Genomic DNA, 15,456 nt, shown 5'->3' with positions numbered 1-15,456 from the left:
CCCCTGGCAGAAGTGCCCTGCCTGAAGGACACTGCCCTGGGCTCCAGCCTGCCCAGCAGCCCGGCTCCCTCCGCCGGTGCCCAGAGTGCTGCACACACTGCTAACCTTTCCCAGGAGTCACAGGGCAGCCGGCAGAAGAGTAGGAATGCTCAGCCAGGCCACCGGCCCTGGGCTGCCCTTCCCCTTTCTCTCGCCCGGGGCAGACTCCAGACGGCCAATGCCTCCGGGCTGGGCTGTGCCCAGCAGGGCTCCGCTTCCCCTCGGCAGCAGCCAGCTGCCGCTTGGCCTCTGAGAGCGGAGGATGCACCCGGGGCCAGGAAGAGGCATGCAGGGCCGGGCTGCTGCCTCCTGCAGCTACAAGGGCCTCCTGGCAGCCTGCCTCTGCCGAGGCTCAGGCTGCTCCGGGCTCTGCCGGGGCTCTGCTGCGCCTCCAGCCCCGGCAAGGCCGGGCCCGCTCTCACCTCACAGTCGCTGACAGCTCTGCACCGCAGGAGACCTTTCAGAGCACCCTCTCTGATCTTGCTGCTTTCTCAGCTGAGCAAGGCTCTCCTCCAGCCAAAGACATTGCACTTAGGGATACAAATCCAAGTGGCAGGTGCCCAAGTGCTCTGGAGTCACAGTTGAAGGCCTGCATCTGCACAGGATGTTTTGGCTTCCCCACTCCCCCTTTGGTTTTTCCTGCAAATGCCATTGCCCTTTCTGCCTCAACTAGAAGTACCACAGCTGGGCAAAAACAGACCAGTGGGCCGTATTCCAAAGGCAGCGTGGTCTGGAGAAGATGAATGAAGAAGAGCTTTCCGGACTTCCACACTGTGCCAAAGACTCCATAAGTGTCACTTTCCACCTTTTGGAAACAACTGACAATTCATAACAAAATCACGAGGTTATTCACAGAGTGAGGAAGAAGGGAATCTTCAAGGAGAGGTGTGGTTTCAGAAACTTTATTCATTTCCAATCCTTTTGTTCCAAGTCCGATAAGAAAATCCTACCCTAACTTTACCCTAACCCTGACCCTAACCCTAACCCTAATCGTAACCCTAAACCTAACCCTAATCATAACCCTAACCCTAACCCTAATCATAACCCTAATCATAACCCTAATCATAACCCTAACCCTAACCCTAACCCTAATCGTAACCCTAAACCTAACCCTAATCATAACCCTAACCCTAATCATACCCCTAATCATAACCCTAACCCTAACCCTAACCCTAACCCTAACCCAACCCTAAACGTAACCCTAACCCTAATCCTAACCCTAAACCTAACCCTAATCAAAACCCTAACCCTAACCCTAACCCTAACCCAACCCTAAACCTAACCCTAACCCTAATCCTAACCCTAAATCTAACCCTAATCAAAACCCTAACCCTAACCCTAACCCTAAACCCTAACCCTAACCCTAACCCTAACCCTAACCCTAATTCTAATCGTAACCCTAAACCTAAGCCTAATCATAACGCTAACACTAACCCTAATCAAAACCCTAATCATAACCCTAACCATAACCTTAACCCTAACCCTAACCCTAACCCTAACTCTAATCGTAAGCCTAAACCTAACCCTAATCAAAACCCTAACCCTAACCCTAATCCTAACCCTAATCAAAACCCTAATCATAACCCTAACCCTAAACCTAACCCTAACCCTAACCCTAACCCTAACCCTAACCCTAACTCTAATCGTAACCCTAAACCTAACCCTAATCATAACCCTAACCCTAACCCTAACCCAAACCTGAACTCTAATCGTAACCCTAACCCTAACCCTAATCATAACCTTAACCCTAATCATAACCCTAATCATAACCCTAACCCTAACCCTAACCTAACCCTAAAACTAACCCTAACCCTAACCCTAATCCTAACCCTAAACCTAACCCTAATCATAACCCTAACCCTAACCCTAATCATAACCCTAACCCTAACCCTAACCCTAACCCTAACCCTAACCCTAACCCTAACCTACAATCCTACTCTAAGTCAATGGTAATGGTCCTGATGTGATTATCACATTCTTGTCTCCTTCCTCTTCTTCACTGAAACAATCAGTGGCACCAGGCAGGACGCAGGCTCAGCAAGTGTTACAAATGGATGCTGCCCAAAGAAAAAAAAACAACAAAAACCAATGAACCGTGACTTTCCAAGCTCAGTATTTCAGAGGATTCCTCTGGCTCCTAGGAAGATGCAGAAAGAGGACCAATGGGACCATCTGCACCTCCATCTTTTATGTGCAGGACCTTGCCATCACAGGCAAACCTGGCCCAGAATCCCACTTATCCCTTTATTCTGGTTTCTCCATCTAGCTGGGATTTTTGCCCTGCCAGTGCTCTAGAAATGGTGCTTTCTGTCCCTGGGGTTTCTTCCTTTCAGGAAACTCCAATGACCCACATAGGTCCCTGTCTTTGAGAGACAGGCACCGTGCTAATTTCCACAGGGAGACAGAGCAGTGTCTACCTTTCCATGCCCTGCCCCTCCTGTGCTGGATGGCACCTTCCTTCCCAGCAGGGCCAGCCGAGTGGCGCTGGCTGCTGCAGTTCCCTCTCTGCCACACAGCCTGGCAGTAAGCCTGGGCCAGTTCCCCTCTGCCTGAGCGTGCCAGGCAGCAGATGGGGCTGGGACAAGTCCCTCTCAGCTGCCCCTGTCTGCGTGCCAGAAACCTCTAAGGGTGGGGTGGGGGGCAGAAACCAGGGCCCCTCAGAGGCTCACATTGAGCCCCCCACAGCCCCTCCTGCCCACAGCCAAATCTCTCCAGACTGCTCTGCCAGGACTGGCTTCCTTGGGTTCCTCCACCACCATTTCATGACTGTGTACCCTGCATTGCTCTACTTCAGTTCTTTTGCCATTCGATAAAATGGAACACCCCACCAAATTACAAAACAGGGTGACAGAAACAGCCAGAAAACAGAGCACCTGTCTTCTCAGGAAATGCGGAGAGAGGTGGAGTTATTCAGCTTTGTGAAGAACAGGCCCCAGGGAGATCTTATTGCCACTTTCCAAGACTTCAGAGTGGCTTTGAAGAAAATGGGGGACATCTTTTTTAACATGGCCATTTAACAATAGAATGTGGGCAAATATTTTTAAACAAAATGGGGATCAAGAGTAGGTCTAAGGAAGAACTTGTTTACTCAGAGCATGGTGCAACACCAGCACAGATTGTCCCAAGAGCTTGTAGGTGCCCCATGCCTGCAGGTATTCCAGGTCAGGTGGGAAAGGGCTCTGAGCAACCTGATCTCTTTGAAGATGTCCCTGCTCATTGCAGGACACTTGGACCAGATGACCTTCACAGGGCCCTGCCAGCCCAGTCTAGGATTCTTCACTGTTTTCATTTGAACAGCACCAAGAGTGGAGGTGAGGAGGAACGGGGGCTCATCTGATGCCTTGGACCTCACTGGAGGAGGAGCCCATCCCTCAGACACTCTTTCACCTGCAGCCCCTTTGCATTTTACCTGCAGGAGCTCCTTGGCTGACCAGCGCTGTGCCTCGTTTCTCAGCAGGCAGCAGCTCAGGAAGTCACGCAGGCAAGGCGAGAATCGGTTGGGCTGCTGCAGCTTTGGTGTCCCTCGTATGTCTATCAGGAGTTGAGGCTGGGGAAAAAGGAAACATAAGGCTCCAGCTGCTTCTTTCCCATCTGTAACTCCTCTCTCAGATCCCATTGTTTAAGCTCCACTCTGCAGAAACTGCCCTGGAGAGACCCAGAGATGACTTTCCTTTACCAACCAAAAACCCAAACCCCGATGCAGCCACAGCTTTTCCAGCATTCAGCAGATCTTGCCTTGGCAGCTGATTTCATTGACTGACCTAGTTAGTGGGAGCTACATCAGCAAAAGCATGTTTTGTTTCTCTGAGGATTCGCACCAGCCTGACAGGCTATTTGGAAGGGGGTGTTTATTCTATCCATACTATTTCCAAGGATTATTATATGAAAGGAATCTTTGCAGTGCTTGTTGGTCCCTTTAGCAGAGCTTCCATGAAACAAAAATCATCAAGTTTTTTTTTTTTTTTTTTTCTCCTCTTGAAAAAAATGCAGATGCAGAATCCATCTAAAATAGACAGAAATAACAATGGAAGGAGGCCTGGGAGTCTCCATGAAAATGCCCACCACAATAGTCACAGCTCTGTGCTGGTGGCACTGAAATAGATGGTGACCAAAGAGACTTTGTTACTTTCTTCTTCAACCCAGAGGAAAAATTCCTTCGCTTTTCCCACAGCCCCAAAGGTCACAAAGAGGGTTTTATCCTGTCTCTCTGCAGCTGAGCTCAGCCACTGGACATGGTGGGGAGCTGGAGTCCTCACTCTCCTTAGAATTGTGCAAGCCAGGGGTGGCCCTGCTCCTGTGGTAAAGGAACACAGCACCGGCGTCAACCGCCCACGTTGGATCCCAGCCCTGGGCACCTGGCTGCAAGCTCATCAACTTGTTAAAGTACCCAGAAACAGCCAAGAGTTTAGTGTACAATTCTAACTGCAGTCGGAGAAAAACACATCCTAAACTTATCCAGGCCACCCACACGCATAACTGAACAATGTACAGATGATTTGAAAGCCTGAAAGTTTTGAAGACCCACAGGATTGGGAAAAGATGCTACAGTTTGGAGGAAAATTGATGTGCTGTGGTAAATGAAGGGAAAAGCAAGCAGAACTTGCTTGGGCATTGCTTTGGTGGTTTTTCCTCCTTTTTCTTTTTATTCTTTTTCTTTTTTTCTTTCTTTTTTTCCCTTTTCCTTTTTTTCTTATTTTCTCTTCCTTTTCCTCTTCCTTTCCATTTTTCTCTTACTTTTTCTTTTTTTCTTTTCCCTTTTCTCTACCTCTTCCTTTTCAATTTTCTTTTTTTCTTTTCTCTTTTTCTCTAAAATTGAAACTAGGAAGATTCAATCTCTATTTTGAAGGATATTTATCACACATCCAACCATTCCACGGAAAAATTCCTTTTCTTCAGAGACAGAGCTCCAACATTGTTCAAAAAGCAAGTGAAAAATGTCAGGCATGGCTGGAGGCCAAAATGGCAGGTTTCTGAGCTGGTTAGGTTTCTGAACTGCCACTTCCCTTCTGATGCAACCAAATCGACAGCAGATGCTGATGTGCTGCAGGGACATTTTCAGAAGGGGACCTTGGTGGAAGTGGTGCCAGCAGATGGCAATGGGATTTTGTCCAATGGCACACTGACCATGGGACAGGTGAGAAAGACAAGCAGGATCAGTGAGTATTTGCACCTTACCGAAACAGGAGTTTCATTCCAGTAAGGAACTTCTCGTTCCACCATTTCGATGCCCATGATTCCAAAAGACCATATGTCCACTTTGGGGCCACATGGTTGACCTGTCACCACTTCAGGCGCCATCCACCCAGAAGTGCCGGCCACTGAGCTCCGTCGACTCTGCTCAGGGGTGAGCTGAGCAAAGAGGCCAGAGTCAGCTGTGGAGAAAAAAACAAACCATGAAAGCCAGCTCAAGTTAGGAAATCAAGCCAAAGAATTCCCCACTCTCAGTCTAAGAATGTGCTGTTGAGTCTCCTGGAGAACTGTCCATGCTCTGTTTCCTCAGGGCTTTAGACAAGGAAATATGGAATTGGCCACTTCAAAAAAAAAAGCCTCATTGTTTAGACTACCTCCAGCCTTTTATTTTTCTGAAGCTTTAGATTTACAGCTCCCTCCCTCTGGAAGGGACACACACAGAGCAACGCCACTCTTGACTCCTTGTTCCTTGTCATACTTCTGTGCATGTTGCAACTGTGCCCACAGTTTGTGGCAGGGTTCCCTGCACTGCCACCAACACCAATTTTGGGAAGCTGGCAGTCACTCAAAGCAGCCCCACAGCCCACGTCCCTGGAATGCTGCACCTGACCAAGAATACACTGACCCAGCTTGACAGAGCCGTCGGTTCTGAGAAGGATGTTGCTGCTCTTCACATCTCGGTGGATCACATGGTTCGAGTGAAGAAAATCCAGGCCTTGCAGGCACTGAGAGAGAAAACAGAAACAGGAGGGCAAAAATTAGTGATGTCATTTCATTACACAAGAAAGGAAAGAGCTCTAAAAGATTCCCTCTGCAGGGGAATGGCGAGTAATGGAGGAACACAGTGCCATTGTGAGGAAGAGCTTGCTGCTCCACCACTTGCAGAGCAGGACCTTTCTAAGGAAAGGCATGTCAGCTTTTGAAAGAGCAACAGCAGCTGCTGTTGTTGTAGACTGTCCCCTGCAAACCAGCCAGCATGGCTGCTGCTGCTGTGGATGTGCTTTCTCCATGCAGAGGACAAGTGAGGGGTTTTGCCAAGGAAGAGAAAGTCCCTCCCTTTGGTGTGAAGTGGATCACTTTGGGGTGGGAGGCTGCATGACAAAGGTTTTGTTGCTGGCCTCAGCACAGACTTGGAAGTATCATAACAGTCACCTTCCTGAAGCAAAGAGCATTTTGGCTGCACTACTGTCCTTTTCAGTTGAGGACTGAGAGAAATGAGTCTTTTTTTCTTTGCTGATCATTTCAAATGCTGCCACCAGCACCATTGCTTTTACAGACAAGGAATGCAGTGCAGACAGGCTGGAGATAAAAGTTTAGGGAGGCAAGGTGGAGAACAGCAAATACAAATACAAGAGACAGAGCGAGAATACAACAGTAGGAGATATGAGTACAAGAACTGAGTACTGTGAGTGCAGGGGCACTGGCAGGCATTTCACTTGAGAGGCTTTTACTTGCCCATAGCATACCAGCAACACAGAAACAAAGCTTGGCACATGAAATCACTCCAGGTCGGAGCCCTGTTTCCCAGACAATCCTGCCCAAGCCCTGGGCAGCACAGGTGGGATTGCTGACCTCCCGACTGATGGCTGCCATCTCGTCTTCAGACAGGTAGGTCTCGCTGATGACATCGCTCAGAGTGCCTCCGTCCATGTACTCCATGACCAGCCAGAGCTGCCCATCCACACGGTAGCTGAAAGAAGGAAACAAGAGCATGGAGATAAACATGCATGGCTAGGTTGTTTTCTTGATTGATTCTTGTTTCCAAGTCCCTTTGTGACTAGGACAGAATAAAAGGAATAGACATTCCCTCTAGGCTGTGCATTGTTTGCAATCTGTCTCAAGAAGAAAGGCACAGCTGTGAAAAAAGGAGATGTCTTCAATAGCCAGCAAGTAAAAACTGCAGGTTAGGAACAGATCAAAAACCTGTCAAACTGCGTGTTTCTGGAAATAAGCAACTAGTCTTCCTGGCATGCAAAGCAATGGAAAAGAGGGGACACAATCCAAGGGAAATCCATGTTAGTTTATCTGGACGTAAGAGGACTCTTGAAAAAAACCAAGCCCCAAAACAATGTGGTGGCTGTGAACTTACAGGCTATTGATTTAGTAAGATATGAGTGATGCAGGTTTTTGAATAATTTTAGAACTCTGTGTACCGGGGAAGACTCATGCAGACAAGATGCACTCTCTTCCCATCCACTGGAGATGAGCAGAGCAATAATAATTAACCAATAATTACAGCTCTATTTTCTGCCAGTGAACAAAGTGGAATTTTACCTTGCATGTTTGCAATATGTAAACAAACATTCACAACAACTCACCTGTCTAAATAGTTGACCAGATTGGGATTCATATTTGTCTTCATGACCATGAGTTCATAGACTCTTAGTTCCTTCTTCCTCAGTTCTTGGAGATTTATTTTCTTTATGGCCACCTAAAATGACATTGAAAATCAGTAACTTGAGAAGTTGGCGGCACAAGACCGCAAGGCACATGGAGCGAGTGATTTTGCAATGCCACAGCCGAGCTGTGCTAAACTGCCTTGTGATTGGGCATTGCAGTAATTAGGAACTGACATTGCAACAGCCCATTTCTCTGCTCCCTTGGAGGCCACTTACAGGACACGTGGCCACTGAGGTTTTGCCTTGTCCACTTGGTAACTGTGGTGTCTCAACTATCACCCACAAAGCTCTGAGCACACTCCCTGCTGCTTTGTCTGGGATTCAGAAGAAGTAATCCATGCCTTAATACTCTGTGGATACATCTCGGGCTATGGGCAGGACTTAGGGCTTTTAGGGACGCCGTGCAGGTCTCTCCCTACGTGCAGTTCTCCAGTGCAGCACTGCAGGTGGCTAAGGAACTACCAGTAACTTTCAGATGCATTTGCTGGCAAGCAGAAGTGAGAATTCAGGACTCTGAAGCCGTAGCCCCAAAGAGCAGTGAGATGCTCAAAGGCACCACCTTTGTTTTAGCAATGGAGAGCAAATGAGCACATCCTTCTCTGAAAGGAACTGCTGCCCTCCTTGCCTTCCTTCTGGCAGCTGAGAAGGACAAAGACTGTCCCAAATGTATTTTGCAGGCTGGTAGCAGTCTGTGCTTCTTGCGCCTTTTCAGCACAGCTCTACTCAAACTCCAGCCACAGCTGCTCACACCAGAGGACCTGCGGGAGATGTTGACATTTACCTGCCCTCCTGTGGCATTGTCAAGTGCTCTGCAAACATCTCCAAAAGTCCTAGAAACAAAAAAGCAGCAAAGAAAGGAGAAGACATTTAGATCTTGCAGTGAAAGCCAGTCCACAGAGGAGATCTCTGCTGCAAATGCCTAAAACCTGCCGGAAGCAGGCGGGCTCTGCCCAAAGGCAGATGATGCATTTTCCTCTCAAGTGCATGGGCACTGGGCCTGTCCCTGAAGCGTTGCTGTTTACTGCCTCAGCTCCTAAGGAGAGCTCCTTCTTTCATCTTGGGTTTCAGGTTCTAAACTGTGCAGTTTTTATCCTGACCATGGAGTATTTCCTTCTGCAATCTCTTGGAAAGAAATGTTCCTGAGAACTGTTATCTGACAGCTATCAGGGAGTAGGTTGCTCTTTCAGGCAAGCACGTTTCTTCCCCTTTTATTAGTGTGGCTGTATGATTTGGAGATATACAAAAATGCTCAGGAAATTAACACAGAACTGTCCCACACTTGAGAGACAAGGAGATCTTCCAGGTCCTGTTCCTTGCTGCAGGCAAGAACTTGGCAGCATGGAGGTGTGTCTGACAATGCCTTCTTGGGCACACTCACAAATTCGGAGCAGCACTGAGAGATGGGACAATCTATCCCCAGTGTCTGAACATGGGGATAGATGTCTGTTTGCAGCTGCTCTGACTTCACACTGGATAGATATTCCACCAGAAAAACACCTGGCCCATGGTTATGTAGAAGTGACTGTGGTTGGACTCACCCTCTGCCAATATATTCCAGTTCCGTGTATTTCATCACGGGATTTTCCATGTTCACTATTTTCCCTGAGGGAAACAAAATGCAAGATGCTCACTTTAAAGCAGAGATCCCAGCTTCCAGGAGATTCAAAAGGCAGACCCAGAGCCTGGAGCTTTGAACCCTTTGTGTTCGGCTGGGTAACAACAACAACCAGGCAGACAGCTCTGCAGCACAGGTGGCCAGCACAGAGACTGCTTTTCTACAGCAGTTCCTGTGGGGAAATGTCTCTAAATGTCCCTGGGACACCAAACTCAGGAAAAGCATTTGGTACAGCTATGCTGACACCTGCACACAATAGACTGTCCCTCAGACAAGAAATACAGCAGACGTACTCCGTAGCTCCAGGGAGTCATCCTTGATCTCCTGTTGCTGAGCAGCAGCTGGGTCAGCACTGGAGATGAACAAACCGCCCCGGCTCCGCTTCTCAGGGTGGAGAGCAAAGGCTCCTTTAGACCATGCTGCTGCAGCAGCAGGTTTGGTGACAAAGCCCTTGTAGATCTGGGACAAGAAATGAGTTTATGTCAGAAAGGTGGCTGGCAGAGATTAGCCTGAGATTCCATTTCAAATGCAAGCCCTTAGGAAGGTGCTGTCAGCAACATGCAGGGCTCTTAAGTGGGTTTTTTCTGATGTCCACTTCTCAGACTGGATGGGTCAAAACCAAAGGCTAGTTCTACTTGAGTGGATGGCCAGATTCATGGTCCATTTTCATGGATTTTCTGAAGGATCACTGCCACAATGACCATTCTACTTCCACTCAAGGATTCCTTTCCCCCTCCAAGGGCTTCAGACACACGTGCAGCTCCTTGTTCAAGTGTTCGTCCTCCCCCCACTGTGTCTTCTTTTCCTGCACCATCTTCAGGTCATGCCCAACCTGTAGCACCTTTGGTGGGGACAGTTCCTGTGCCTCACGCCAGCCTCGGGGCTCTTCAGTGCCACTCATTTGCCGGAAGTCTTTGCCGGCTGCCCGGTGAGATGTCAACACTTGCACCTCGAGTCAAACAGAACAAAGCAGTCAGAGACTACAGCTTGTCCCTGTCAGTCAAGAGTCACTGACTGTGAGGAAAGAACAGATTTACAAGGGATACAGACAGCTTGTTTCAATCCTCCATCTGGGTCACCATCTTCCCCTGTAAAAACACCTCAAGAAACAAGGAGAGCAGGAACAGGCCAGCAGGAATCAATTTGGATGACTGCTGGCCAAAAGGCCAAAGGACAAGTCCCACTGTCCAGGGCAGCAGCTGAGATTCAGCACACCAGGAAATGTCCTTCTGAGTGACTGTGATACACACTAGAGCAGGATGGCACTCAGAGGCATCACCCTGCTCCCTGCTGCTCTGCACTGGGAAGGCCAGAAGGGCAGAAACCACCAGTTTGGTGACTGCAGTGGCTATCCCTCTTTCACTCACTTGCTTTTGTAGAGCCTGAGGGAGGGGATTAAATTTTTCTCTGATGATTTTCATTTCTTCCTCCTGCCTCTTCTCCCTTGCCTTGATCTTAGCGTGAGCTTTCTGAAAGTCTGTGTCCAGCTGTTCCTTCAAGTTCTCTAAAATACAAGAGAGAGGATGTTTCATGAGTGGAGTGGCTGCCACTCTTTCACTCACCTGGTTTTGTTGATCGCCCCTCTGCTGATGGAGATTCATCTCCTCTTGAATTCTTCTTGTCTCTTCCTGGTTTCTCTTCTTTACTTCCATGATGGCACTCTGAGCTTCGGGCAGCTCTGCTTGTGGCTCTGCCTTGATATTCTGTACACACAAATGCAGAGCAAGTGACTGGGAGCTGCCATAAGGCTCAGCTTTTTCCTCTTGGAGCCTCAAAATCACATTTATTCAGCCACTTCTTTCTCCTTCCCTACCCACACCTGCTTCCAATGGAGCTCTCTTGTCCCAGTGCTGATCCCTGCAGATTCCAAGGCTCTGTGCTTTCAGTGCCTCTGGGACTCCTGGCCTCCTCACTCCCAAGAGCTCTGTTTTATGCCCCTCTTCCTGCCCTTTCCCTCTGACACCTGGCGAGTCAGGCTTACCTGGCCATTCTCCTGTGGCTCTTCCACCTGCTGCCTGAGCTGCTCTTCCTGCTCTCGGGCTCTCAGCTCTCCCTGAGTCTGGCATGGCATCTCTGATAACACAATCTGCTCCTGCTCTTTCTCTGGAAGGATCTGCACAGAAAGCAAGAGAAGATGGGTTTCAACTTTCCATAGGACATTTGTGGGCTAAGACTCAAGGACTGATGGGCTCACACGTTCCCAGAGCACTGTGCTGCTGCTCTCCTGGGTCATTCTCTGCCCGTGGGGAGGCACAGATTCCAAAGTGACCCTGGCACTACAATCAGGGGCCATCTGGGGCTGAAGCTCCAACAGCCTCTCAGGCAGCTGACAGGGAAGGTGTGGCATTTCTCAGGGGTCTGGTGAGGGCCTCCCTCTGCTCCTGCCATGTCCTGTTTGTCTTTCAGTAGTGACTGACATCCAGCCCAGTCCCACAGCTCCATCCTGCCTCTGCAGGTGGCTTCCTGGGTGAGCTCACCCTTTATGAGAGACACTTCTGGAGTTCATGTTCTCTTCACCACCTAAAACATGGAATACTTCCACCTCTCTGGGACAGGCAGAAAATTAAAAAATTAACTGGGGGCCTCAGGAAGAAGAGGCTGGAGGTGGAAAACAGCTCTGAGGGGAAAAAAAAACCCCACCACATCTGGAGGGGAAAACAGCTCTGCCTGCTCAGAATCGGTCAACAGAACGTGTCTCTAATCCTCTCCTGAAAGGGATGCTTTAAGTGAACTTTGCAACTCCAACTGCATTGGACCAGAGCCAAGAAGATTCAATTATACAAATGACAGATAGATAGACAGATAGATAGATAGATAGGTAGATAGATAGATAGATAGATAGATAGATAGATAGATAGATAGATAGAACTCACTCTTATAATCTCTCTTTCCTATCATTTCTGTTGCTACACACACTTGGTAGCCATTGCCCTGATCAGCAGCAATCCTGAGATTGCTCTCCTGTTGCTTCAATAAACCACACTCCCGGGGAATCTGGAGCATTTAGGTCCTTATGGAATGCAATCAGATCCAGAGCACTGCACTGGGAATGGCACTCTTGCAGCATTTGTGCTCGGCCAACTGCTTCTCTTGGACTTGACAACACTGAGAGTGCTAAAGGGGCTGTAATCAGAAATAAAGCCCAGCTCCTTCCAGCTCCTCTGATCTCTGAGGACCAACTGGAATGCAAGAGCAATGATTTCCTGCTCAATTGCCAAACACCACATTTACTGATTCCCTGGGCTGCAAAAAAGCAGAGGTACTGTCAATATGAACGCGAAGTGCAAGGCCCTATTGACTGGCCTGGCACCAGAATAGCTCCTTCTGCACCAAGCTCGCTGTCCCAAACAAAGTGATCTCATGCAAAAATACTGCATCCTCCAGAAATGTCAACTTACAAAAGAAAAAGCTAGCAGAATATCGACAAGAGCTGGAAAAGGAAGGGAAACATGGAGGAAAATAGATTTCCCTTCCTAAAAAATGAGAAACTAAACAGGACATGTCCTCCTAACAAAGGAAGAAACAAAAAGATGAAAGAGTGACCAAATCAAGTGTCAAAAGCACTTGAATGCTGAGAAGATATTTCCAGAAAAAAAAGCATTTGTATTGAGCACTATCGTGCAGGGATTTATGGAAGTGTGCCTGAAGGGCCCTGACGAGCCTCCCGTTGTCCAGCCTAAAGCTCCCTCAGCACCTCCTCTTTGGCCTTGCGCTCCACAGCCTTCCCCAGCTCCCGTGTCCTCCTCTGCACACGCTCCAGCCCCTCAAGGACTTTCTGCTTCACAAGGGCCCACAACTGGGCACAGCACTCCCAGCTGTGGCCGCAGCGCTGCCCAGCCCAGGGGGACGCTCCCTGCCCTGCTCCTGCTGCCCCACTCTTGCTGACACAGGCCAGGACACCCTTGGCATTCTTGGCTCCCTGGCCACGCACTGGCCCACCTTCAGCTGCTCTTGACCGGCACCCCTGGGTCCTTTGGGCCCACGCAGCTCCCCCACCACAAACTTGCCCCTTTGACGTCAAATACAGCAGCCACAATTCCAAGATGTCCTTCCTCTTCTCAACAACACAAGACAGCAGTCAAGGACTTGCAGCTTCACCCCCACCCGAGGCACTAATGCCATTTCCAAAGCTGCAGGCTTCATCCCAAAACACATCCACAGAAACTTGCCCCTTCTGCTTTTTGCCTGACAAGAAGCCTTCCCTACAAGGCACTTGCTTCCTTTGGCCACAGCCCACAAGAATGGCCTGCCCCAGCTTCATGGACAATGCAATCATCTCCTTGCCACTTATTAAAAGCCAAAAGACCGCTGGGTCATAAGAGACTGTACAAGTGAAGGACTGCTGCAGAAAACTGCAGAACACTTCCACAAGCCAAACACACCTTTGCACAAAGGGAAAACAAAGAAACCCCCGTGACCTCCAGCACGAGCACCTGTGCCCTTGGCCACGGCCCTGCAGAAGCCCAGAGACAGAGCTTCACTGAGCCAAGCAGGCAGAAGCTGAGCCGCAGCCCCCAGCTCTTGGGTGCCTCAAGGTGACAGGCCAAAGGCCAATTTCTAGCTGTCCCTGCCTGCAGGAAATGGCCGCGTCCTGCGGGATTCCAGCACTCAGCATCCTCAGCCAGCAACAGCAAGTGCTGGCTGCTCAGAAACTTGCAGCTCTGCCTTGCACTAAAGACAGCACCACCCACAACTGGCACTTACTCCCTTGGAAGCATCAGGCTCTGCTGTGACCACAGCTGCAGGCTCGTGGTCGTCTTGCTCCTTTTGCTCCTCTTTGGCTTCTTCTCCAGGAGCAGAGGGAGCCGGGGCAGAGACAGCTGCTGCTTCTGTCATCTGTGGCAAGAGCGAAACATGAGGGACAGGCCGTTACCTATCGTTTAGCACCTCCTTTCTCCTGGCATCTACAACCACCTCTTTGAAGGAGAAATCATCAGCTTTCTTAGCAATGGCATTCTAAGTCACTCCGACCAGATTGAAATGGGCTAATTCAAGAGAACTCTGTTTGCCTAGGAATTTGATAGTCCTCCCTGGCTGCTATCTGCAAGGCACAGTGCCTCTGCACAAGGGAGCTTTTAGCTCTCGAAAGCTGTGAAATGGAAAAGTAGGAAATAGCCAGCAAGGCCTTTGCTATTGCTGCGGCAGACATGGAAAAGTAAAAGTGGATCAGAATCCCATTCGGTGCAGGAAAAGGGCAGGAAAGCTTGTGCAGAAGCATCTTTGCTTGCTGGGAAGAGAGAAAATCAGCAGGGCTTCTCCTCCTAGCAAGCCAAGAAACCACAAATTGGAAGTGTCACTTCCTCAGGTGGCTAAAGCCCTTGCATGCAGAGCGGGGATGTTTGGCAGGGAAGCAGGCCTTGGGGTGAGCGCTGTCCTCTATGGATCTATGGAAGTGTGCCTGAAGGGCCCTGACGAGCCTCCCGTTGTCCAGGCTAAAGCTCCCTCAGCACCTCCTCCTTGGCCTTGCGCTCCACAGCCTTCCCCAGCTCCCGTGTCCTCCTCTGCACACGCTCCAGCCCCTCAAGGACTTTCTGCTTCACAGGGGCCCACAACTGGGCACAGCACTCCCAGCTGTGGCCGCAGCGCTGCCCAGCCCAGGGGGACGCTCCCTGCCCTGCTCCTGCTGCCCCACTCTTGCTGACACAGGCCAGGACACCCTTGGCCTTCTTGGCTCCCTGGCCACGCGCTGGCCCACCTTCAGCTGCTCTTGACCGGCACCCCTGGGTCCTTTGGGCCCACGCAGCTCCCCCACCACAAACTTGCCCCTTTGACGTCAAATACAGCAGCCACAATTCCAAGATGTCCTTCCTCTTCTCAGCAACACAAGACAGCAGTCAAGGACTTGCAGCTTCACCCCCACCCGAGCCACTAATGCCATTTCCAAAGCTGCAGGCTTCATCCCAAAACGCAACCACAGAAACTCGCCCCTTCTGCTTTTTGCCAGGCAAGAAGCCTTCCCTACAAGGCACTTGCTTCCTTTGGCCTCACCCCACAAGAATGGCCTGCCCCAGCTTCATGGACAACACAATCATCTCCTTGCAGCTTATCAAAAGCCAAAAAAGACTGTACAAGCGAAGAACTGCTGCAGAAAACTGCAGAACACTTCCACAAGCCAAACACACCTTTGCACAAAGGGAAAACAACTAAAGAAAGCCCTGTGACCTCCAGCACAAGCACCTGTGCCCTTGGCCACGGCCCTGCAGAAGCCCAGAG

The 15,456-nt window shown here is 49.7% G+C and overlaps 1 protein-coding gene across 1 annotated transcript; it reads right to left on the bottom strand.

The window, feature by feature from the left end:
• Nucleotides 1-3,107: 3,107 nt before the first annotated feature.
• On the bottom strand, nt 3,108-9,626 carry LOC128822400 (serine/threonine-protein kinase PAK 1-like). The gene is made up of 9 exons (XM_054004099.1): nt 9,537-9,626; nt 9,167-9,230; nt 8,410-8,458; nt 7,548-7,660; nt 6,802-6,919; nt 5,855-5,954; nt 5,215-5,411; nt 3,449-3,586; nt 3,108-3,185 (listed from the first exon to the last, which is right to left on the bottom strand). The coding sequence occupies exons 2-9, from the start codon at nt 9,214-9,216 to the stop codon at nt 3,108-3,110; spliced, it is 843 nt and encodes a 280-aa protein (XP_053860074.1). The 5' UTR covers nt 9,217-9,230; nt 9,537-9,626.
• Nucleotides 9,627-15,456: the final 5,830 nt, after the last annotated feature.

This window comes from Vidua macroura, chromosome Z (assembly GCF_024509145.1).
Source record: "Vidua macroura isolate BioBank_ID:100142 chromosome Z, ASM2450914v1, whole genome shotgun sequence".
Lineage (NCBI taxonomy): Eukaryota > Metazoa > Chordata > Aves > Passeriformes > Viduidae > Vidua > Vidua macroura.
Note: the sequence above shows the minus strand (reverse complement) of the source record. Positions and strands in the feature narration are given on the sequence as shown.